General features: G+C 62.8%; 3 protein-coding genes across 3 annotated transcripts; 2 read left to right on the top strand and 1 right to left on the bottom strand.

Annotated features, from left to right (window-relative positions):
- Positions 1-50: 50 nt before the first annotated feature.
- Positions 51-1,869, top strand: MNEG_11024 (hypothetical protein; the record flags this gene model as incomplete). The annotated part of the gene is made up of 2 exons (XM_014040506.1): positions 51-838; positions 1,263-1,869. Coding segments are annotated over 2 exons (1,395 nt in total), but the record flags the coding sequence as incomplete, so codon positions are not given.
- Positions 1,870-2,202: 333 nt separating this feature from the next.
- On the bottom strand, positions 2,203-3,054 carry MNEG_11023 (hypothetical protein; the record flags this gene model as incomplete). Its single annotated transcript, XM_014040505.1, has 1 exon — positions 2,203-3,054. One exon carries the CDS (start codon positions 3,052-3,054, stop codon positions 2,203-2,205), a length of 852 nt encoding a protein of 283 aa, XP_013895959.1.
- A 4,153-nt stretch (positions 3,055-7,207) lies between these two features.
- On the top strand, positions 7,208-8,377 carry MNEG_11022 (DNA (cytosine-5-)-methyltransferase; the record flags this gene model as incomplete). The annotated part of the gene is made up of 5 exons (XM_014040504.1): positions 7,208-7,264; positions 7,446-7,496; positions 7,711-7,779; positions 7,973-8,050; positions 8,267-8,377. 5 exons carry the CDS (start codon positions 7,208-7,210, stop codon positions 8,375-8,377), a joined length of 366 nt encoding a protein of 121 aa, XP_013895958.1.
- Between the last annotated feature and the right edge of the window lie 391 nt (positions 8,378-8,768).

Below are 8,768 nucleotides of genomic sequence, written 5' to 3'. Positions count from 1 at the left end.
GCCCCTCAACCCATACGGACCAACCCCGCTCCTATTCACATCACAAACAGGGCGGCTACTTCTCCCGCGTCAGCTACAGCCACGCCACAGAGGGCGTCGTCACCTGGCGGGAGGGCGGCGTCACCCACCATGCGGCCCTCAAGGACGCTGACGTCAGCGCGGGGGCGCTGCTGCAGGCAGGCATGGCCGCCGTCAGCTTTGGAGCCGGCGGCGGCGTCGGCGGCAGCTACGGCGGCGTGTTTGGCGGTGCTGGGGCAGGCTATGGCGGAGGCAGCGGCGGCGGCTGTGCACAGGCGGCATACCCTGGCCTCGTGCTGCAGCGGCTGATAGGGGAGGGCGAGGCTGCGCTTGCCGGGGGCGGCGGCGGCACCGGTGACTTCTGGGTGGTGGTGGACGCGGACGCGTCGCAGCGCCCCGCGCCCGGCACGGACGCGGCCGCGTCGCTGCTGGAGGCGCTCGCCGCGCGCTGGGGGCGCCGCGTGCTGGTGGCAGTGCAGAACGTGCACTTCCTGCCGTTTGGGTCGCATGGCACGGCGCCGCGGGCGCCTAGCCTCCTGGAGGCGTGGTCGCGCATTGGAGGGGTGGTCTGCCCGTCCGAGTTTGTGGCTCGGTACCTGACTGAATCCCCGGAGGCTGCGGCGGGCGCGCTGGCGGCGGCGCGCGCGTGCGTCGTGCCGTACGCGGCGTGGGGCGCGTATGGGGCGCAGCCGTTTGAGGACGTCGGGGCGCGAGTCGTGGGGCTGATGGCGCAGCAAGCGCGGCGGCGGCAAGAGCAGCAACAGCAGCGGCAACAGCAGCAACAGCAGCAACAGGGGCGTGGGGGGCAGCAGCAAGTTGAGTACCAGGGCGAAGTGGCAGCAGTTGAGGGGCCAGGCAGTGGCGATGCTACTGGCAGTGGCCACTTTGGCGGTTCTGAAAAGGATGAGGCGCCGCTTGTAGTCATGCTGAAGCTTAACAGGCAAGCTGGCGGTCGGGGTAGAGTTGAGGGATAGCATGGCTTTTTTGGACGGCCAGGGGAGCAGGGGGGGCTGGGCTGCTGATTTGCGCTCAGGCTGGCAGCCGCTTGAGCAGGAACTTGATGAACGAAACCAGGCGCCCTGCCGGCCACCGCAAGCGCGAGGCATGAGGACCAACCGCAAATGCGAACGGCTGATGCATGGAGACACACGTCCATGCAAATGCGCACACACGAACGCATGCGCGCTTACTCACCAGCTCTCACGCACTCAAATGCCGCTTCCCCGCCCCCCCCCCAAAAAAAGGGAGAAGGGCTCAGACCTGTTCTTCGCCCTCGCCCGCCGCCTGCCCCACTTCCGCTTCCTCGCCGTAACCTCGGACGACCAGATCGCCGCCCAGGTGTCCGTCCTCGGGCCGCACAACGTCCAAATCGCGCCGCCCCAGGACGGCGTCTCCGCGCTGCTGGCCGGCGCGTGGGCTGTGGTAGTGCCCAGCGTGTGGCAGGAGGCGTTTGGCATGGTGGTGGTGGATGCCATGCTGAGGGGGCTGCCCGTCATCACCAGCGACCTGGGGGGCCTGCCAGAGGCCGGGCTGGGGGCCGCTGCCGCCCTGCCCGTCTCGCCGATGGCGCTGCCTGTGGCGGAGGGCGGTGGCGGCAGCAGCGGCGGCTGGCCGTGCGCGAGCTGGCGGGATCGGGCGTACACCGAGCAGCCGGCCTCCGTGGTCGAGGCCTGGGCGGGGGCGCTGGCGGCGCTGCTCAAGGGCCCGGGCGCGGTGGGGCGGTACGCGGCGGCCGCGGCGGCAGCGCGCGCGGCGGCGCTGGCGCACGTGGCGGACCGCAACCGTTTTTTGGGGCGGTTCAAGGGGTGGCTGGACACGATTGAGGCTGCTGACAGGGATGGCTCACTGTGATGGGGTTTGCAGCTGAAGACTCGTTACCGGCACCTGGCCATACCCAACTTGCTTGCATTGGCGTTGCATTGTTACCCGTGTTTCACGGTCAAACGATTCACAGGTCAGACGGCATCTGGCCAGTTGTTGTCGCAGGCGTAATTGATTCACAGTTTATGCATGTAATCAGACATACAGGCTACGCGCCAGCAGCCGTATATCAGGGTGCACTCAAATGATTCTAGGCATCTGGGGTCTAGTTGGTCAGGGGTCAACCCCTGAAACCCGCACAACTGCCGTTGGCCTGGAGTGTCCCACGCACGCAGGCAAAGAATCATTTTCCAAACAAGTGCGCTACGCCCTCCGCGCCAAGCGTGTTGCGTCGCCGCTTTCCTGCGAGCCGCCGCGGCTGCCGCGCCACCCGGGGCCGCTGCCGCACGTCCCCGCGACCAGCGCGCGCGCCAGGGTCTCGTACCAGTCTCCTCGCATGTGCACGCCGTCCTCACTCAGGTCCGGCCGGCCCCCTGTGGGGCCAAACAGGTCAAACGTCGCGTACCACCAGGCCTGCTCCCTGGCGGAGGCGTTCGCGGCCGCGGCCGCCGTGCGCTCCAGAAACGGCGCGACGGCCCGCTTCACGGCGTCGTTCATGCGGCGCATGCAGGCGGGGGAGGTGACGTTGCGCCACTGGTCGGGCTGCTTCGAGCCAGTCGGGTGCGGCGCCTCCCAAAAATACACATTGGTGCCGGGGTGCAGGTTTGTGTCGAGCACGTCGAGGAACCACGACAGGTCGCGCCGAAAATCGGCCGGCGAGCGGCGCGAGCAGTCGTGCATGTTCTGGAAAACGTGTATGTGATCCGGCGGCAGACGCCGCTGCTTCAGGTACCCTTCAAACAGAAATTGCTGGCTGTTCCAGAACCACTTGCATGGGGGCGACTGGGTGAAGTCGCAATTGTTGTCCCAGTGTATGCGCATCGGCGCAGCAAGCTCAGAGTCCAGCACAAACTCCATGCGAAGGAACTCGATGACGACGCGCCTGCCGCTCGGGCCCTGGCAAACAGACCGGAAGCTGGTGCAGCCATTGCAATCCTGCCGGCCAAACTGCGCGTCGGAGACGTTGTAGTAGGCGGCGTTGAGGGCCGCCTCCTCGGTTGCGACAGTGCACTCAACGCCGGGCAGCCTGCCCAGCAGTCGCAGCATGGCGCGCATCACCCTGACCGCCTGAGAATCGCCCAGCGCAACGATTTCTCGGGCTGGAGGGGGGTCGTCCGCAAACAGGCACGCCCCTGAGCCGTCGGCACAGCTGCTGTCAAGCTTCCACACCTCCCCGACAGCGCTCGTCTCGTTGCTGCTGGCCCAGGTGATCATCTGCGGGAAGGAACCGTTGCACAGGAGCTGCTGGTTTGCTTGCGCAAACGTGCAGGCTCGCTGGGGCTGGCCACAAAGGAGAGCCTTGCTCTGCGCATGTGGCGTCTGGCTGCCCGCGTGCCAGGTTTCCCTGCTGCTACTGCGGCTGCTGCTGCTGCTGCTGCTGCTGCCGCTGCCGCTGCCGCTGCCGCTGCTGCTACTGCTGCTGCTGCTACTGCTGCTGCTGCTGCTGCTGCTGCTGCTGCTGTCTGGCATACTTTGCCAGCTGCTTTGTGACGCGTCTGAATCGTCCTGTGCATCATCGAATCTGAGGATTGACCGTGGCAGCAGGCGCTGCCGCGTCGAGACCGCCATGCGGCCGTCGTCCACCAGCAGCACAATGGACGCGCCCATGAGGATGCCCAGCGCCAGGGCTGGCACGTGGCGTGCATGTTGCTGTGCGGTCTTGCAGCTTGATGGGTTGATTGCAGCCATATGATGCCCCACCTCACCGCGCTGGTGCGCTTGGGCCTGCTGCAGAACTGTGTGCAGGTCACGGCAGAAAGGGTGGATGCTTTGCCTGTTACGTTTCGGACAGACCGGCGTCTCGCGCTGCTGCAATCTCAATATTTCAAGTCTGATCTATTTAACGATGTTCAGAGGTCACATGCTTGATTGCTTCTGCTCACATGGGACCATCCCGCGTGCCGACAGCCTCACCTACGTGGAGCAGCTTCGCAGACTCGATGCACACAAGATGGTAATGATTGAGTTTCTCCTATTCAGCGCAATTCCTGATGTATGTATGCCGGCCTGGACCTGGGCCGTGTCGTGTTTCCCGGCAAGATCCGCCAAGTTGATCAGCGAGGCGCCCGTTGTTGCATGCGCACTGCATATGATCATAGTAATGTTTATAAAGGTATCATCACTTCGTATGGCAAATATGCCAGAGATGCCACAAGGCAGAAGTTGTCATAAGTACTGCGCCCTGATTGTCGACATCACCGATACACCTGGTGCTGCATGCAGGTTTGGTTTGGCTCTGTGTTGGGCCAAGAGGCATGCACACACCTACAACCATTCTTGCCCGCTGGTATTGCTACGTTTAAATCAACGTTGGCCATGTGGACCTTGGTGACAGAAGATTGTTACATCAGTCGCAAACCTGGCCAATGGCGCAAGCTGCATGAATGGCATTGTGCCAGCTACCTCAGCAATTGCATAGTCAATGAGCAACAGCTGGGCCGCAAAGCAATCAACACTGGGCACAATGATTGGCAGTCAGTCGATCAGAAAGGTGCTTGGAATAGAACCAAAAGGAATGCGGTGCACAAGAAAGAAACCAGGATGAGCGACAACAGCACAGAAGACTGTGGATTGTAGACTGTGGAAAGAACACAGAAATCAACAGCTGCAAACCACGAACTGCTGCGAAACGCGCTCCAGGCAAGTCAGGTTGGGGCTTCCGCCGTCGCGGCGACCCCAGCTGCATCAGAAGCCACTTCCTGGGCGGCAGCCGCCTGAAGAGCGCGCGCATACGCACTGCCGCCGCTGCCTGCGGTGTGCGCCGCCAGAACCTGGTCTATCAGCCGCCCCACAGCAGCGGCCGTCTCCTCTATGCTGCAGCCGGTATCGATCACAAAGTCAGCCCTCAGCCGCTTCTGCTCATCAGGAACCTGCCACCAGGGTTGCGGTGGTCATAGATGTCATGAAGTTCGTGGGTATTGGTCATTGTGTGCGGTAGGGGTGTGTGTGCGTGTGTGTTTGTGTGTGTGTATGTGTGTGTGAATATGTGTGTGTGTGTGTGTGAGAGAGAGAAAGCGTGTGTCAGCATAATTGACTTGTGTGCGGGTTTGCACATGCAGGTGTGCACGTACGCGAGCATACATGCGTGGTGCATACATAAACGGATTTGGCAAAGGAGCTGGTGACCGCATTCGTCGCCCACACACAACTAAGCCAGGTTGCACAAGGCAACATCCTGGCTGCGCGCACCTGTCGCTTGAGAATGGCATCAAGCTTCTCCTCGCTCATCCCCGGCCGCGCCAGCACGCGTGCACGCTGCGTAATTGCTGGTGCGCTGACAACCGCCACGCCGTCGCAGGCAGACTCCCCTTTGGTTTCATACAGTAAGGGTATGTCTGGGAAGGCGGCGAGGGGTGTGCAGAGGAATGGAATGTCATGAGCATGGCGGTTTGCAATTAATGGCCATGAGATTTTGGGGCCAAGGCCAAAGCGCTTGATTGCTTGTTTGATGATACTGTGGCGCGCGTAAGACTGGAGGGATGTATGCACTGCCCAGCCCAGCCCTCCAAGGTGCAGATAGCTGGCCAGGCGGCTCGCAGAGCCATCATGGCAAAGGGTGAGGGTAGTGTAATCAGGTGACAAGGGCGTGCAGCACCACCCTTAATGCATGCTGGGAGGCGCCAGGCCGACCTGTGGCAGCCAGCCACGAGTGGGCTAGCTGCCAATCTCACAGTGTGCGGAATCCACTAACCAGCACCGGCTGCTGCCACAGCCGCTGTTGTTTCTGGCCAAAAAGCACCCTGGTGGACTGTAAGCAACAAAATAGCCAACAAAAGCGAAGCCACTACCTCCCATCTGTCTGTACATAATTGACCCAGTCACCGAGGACAAGGAGTCGCGCCCCCACGCCTGCTGCCTGCCGCATTTGCGCTACGCGCTCCGCCTCCACCAGCGGGTGCACAATCCCCTCCAACTTCCGCATGGCTTCCTCATCCCCCACGACGCACTTGCTGAGGTCAGGCCGGCTGACGGCGCCGTCGACGACGGCGGAAGGGAAGGCGGCGCCGACGGGCGCTACTGCGGCGCCGCCTCTGGAGTAGAGGCGGTGCACTATAGCGTCCGCGTCAATGACAGGGATGCCGCGGTCTGCAAAAATTTTGGAAACGGTGGACTTGCCTGCGTGTTGGCGATAGCAGGTTACGGGCAAGTGCATGCAGCCACGTGTGAGTTTGCCGAGGGTGTAAACATCCCACACACAGACGGCAGAGGCCGCATGCAGCATGCAAGCAGCTGCGCCCTGAAGATGGAAATGTTAGTACCTTACCCATGCCGATGCTCCCTGTGAGCCCTAGCACATAGGGATCCCTGGCAGCACTCTGGTCGCCATGCGCTGCTGCTGGAGCAGTCGGTGTGGTTGCGCCTGCCAAGCTCATGCTGGCTGCAGGACCACTGCTAGATGCGCTCGTCATCCGCACGGGCTTCTGGTGATGTTTTGCTAATAGATATCGACGACCGTTGATCCGCGCTGGTCTTTGGAATGATCTTGGGCGCAGCATACGGTCGGCTTGCGAGGTTTGGCTGTATACATGATGAGTGCCCTCCATAAGGATGCGCATCTGTACAGTAGCCCGTAACCTATGCTGCTGCAGCGGAGCAGTGACAGCGTCGTGCAAATGGTGACTGAGTGAAACTGCAGAGGGGCTTGGAGTGTCGGCTGCTCAATTGTGATGCAGATATCGATGCCATACCTGCGGCAGCGCACAGTGGCGTCTGCTTGGCACAGTATCATGCCTTTGTTCATGACCGAAGCATGCACTGTTCGCGTTGTCGCAAGTGGCAGAGTGAAGATTCTCCAGTTCTGACATTGTTGCAGGTAGAGACCATCCTGGCCTCATTGTATGGTGCGACCATACACATGAATTTGCAACTGCAGTGTGCTCCCAACATGCAGCTCACCCTGCCAACGCACACCGTTGTGGGGCACTTGGATGATGTGGCTCGAAGGCGGCACTTGGGTGACGCCTGTCGTGGTGCATTGCCTCTGCCACGGACCACGCCAAAGCGCCAGCAGGTATCGCAACGGGCGTTCGGTGTACATGTGCACACACATATTGGCTGTAGAGGCACTGCCGCTCAGGAGTGCCCAAGCTAGATCCAGATCATGAATGGCTGATTAGACCGCCGCGTCAGCCCGTCACAAGTCGGAGACTGTCATCTAGCTCCACATAGGGCGTGCTTACCCTCTCTCACGCGACCTGGGCCCACCGCGATGAAGGTCGTCTCCCTGTTTTCAGGATGCGGGGGCCTGGACTATGGGCTGCACCAGGTGAGAAGTCCATTGTGCCTGAATTCGACGGAAGTCAGCGCTGTAGGCCACACACACGCCAGGCCGTAGCCCCTGCACATGTGCGAAGCGACTGAGCGACTGAACCTGTGTCGCCGGCTGGGGTACACCCGGCTGATGCACAAGCCCCTGGCACATGCAATGCCCCGATGTCACCACGCAGGCCGGCCATGAGATCATTCTGCAGTGCGAAAACGACCCGGGGGCGCAGCAGGTGCACTGCGGCCGCTGCGGCTCCAGTCAACACGTGTCCGCGTGTCCCTGCTCGCGGTACCCTTGGCCCCCTGCCGCCCGCCCATCGCCCCGCATGAGACCAATCGCGCTCCCAGTATAGGCTGCAGGCGCATGCAGCCCTCCATGCATGCTTCCATGCGTCCGTCAGCACGCCCCGTTCACCCCCATGCGTGCACTGCGCGCCATGCAACCAGGTCCTCAAGACCGCCTTCCCAGGGACGCTGCTGGCCCCAGACATCGTCGCCCTCTCCTCCCTGCCGCCGGTGCGCCAGCCCCCGCCGCGCCGCGCCGCCTGCCTGCCAGTATCTAAACCCGCTCACTGGCCATTGCTCTGGCGCAGAAAGGCAGCCAGTGGTGTCCGCATCTGCTATCCGCATCATTGACCCCGCAAGCTCTTGCGCCGCGTCGGCACTGGGTGCAATAACTTAGTGCATCCGCCCCTGCCCCGCCTTGCAGGAGACTGAGATGCTGGCCGCCGGCTTCCCCTGCATCGATGTGTCGAGGGCCGGCCTCAGGCGCGGCCTCGACGGCCCGGTGAGTAGCCTGCAGCCGGCCACAGGCACCATGGTTCAGTACACCGGGCGGCAGCGCCACCGCGTGACTGGCCTCTGTCCTTGGGGCAGCTGGGCGCTTGCAAGGTCATGCCGCTTGGTTGGCAGCGTGAACCCCAGAGCACCTCTCTCTTCCCGCCACTCACATATACTGTCCGCACGCCCACCATTGCTTGACAACCCGCTCCACCCAACCCAGTCCACCGGACTGGTGCGCCACGTGTTCCGCCTGCTGGAGCGCGCCGCGGCAGACCACCGCCCCGTGCCCTGGGTGCTGCTGGAAAACGTGAGGGGGCGCCCTTACGCTTGAACGGGCGGGCGGAAGACCGTGCAGCCGTTCGTCTTACTCCTCCCCGCTTGCGGGGTTGGGAACGACCTGTTAGGGGAGGGAGGGTGGGGGCTACGGCATCGTGTCAATCGTTTGCAGCCGTCGTCTGGGTTGCGGGACCTCTTGCAGGGTCCTGGGGGTTGAGTGGCGCGCGCCGCTGCAGCTCCGCGGCGGCTCACTGCACCTGGTCCGGGCCCCCCGAGCACAGCGCATGCGCGCGCCCCTATGACGGCGACCCCCGTCGCATCCAGGCACGCCCCTGGGCCCCAGTTCCCCCAACCGCCTACCCAACCCTCCCAGCAACCCGCCTCGCCCACAGCTGGCCCTCATCCGTGCACCCTTCCCCTTAACTTTATCCCCCACCACACCCGCC

Source organism: Monoraphidium neglectum, assembly GCF_000611645.1.
Source record: "Monoraphidium neglectum strain SAG 48.87 unplaced genomic scaffold scaffold02560, whole genome shotgun sequence".
Taxonomy (NCBI): Eukaryota; Viridiplantae; Chlorophyta; class Chlorophyceae; order Sphaeropleales; family Selenastraceae; genus Monoraphidium; species Monoraphidium neglectum.
This window is presented reverse-complemented; position numbering and strand designations above follow the sequence as displayed.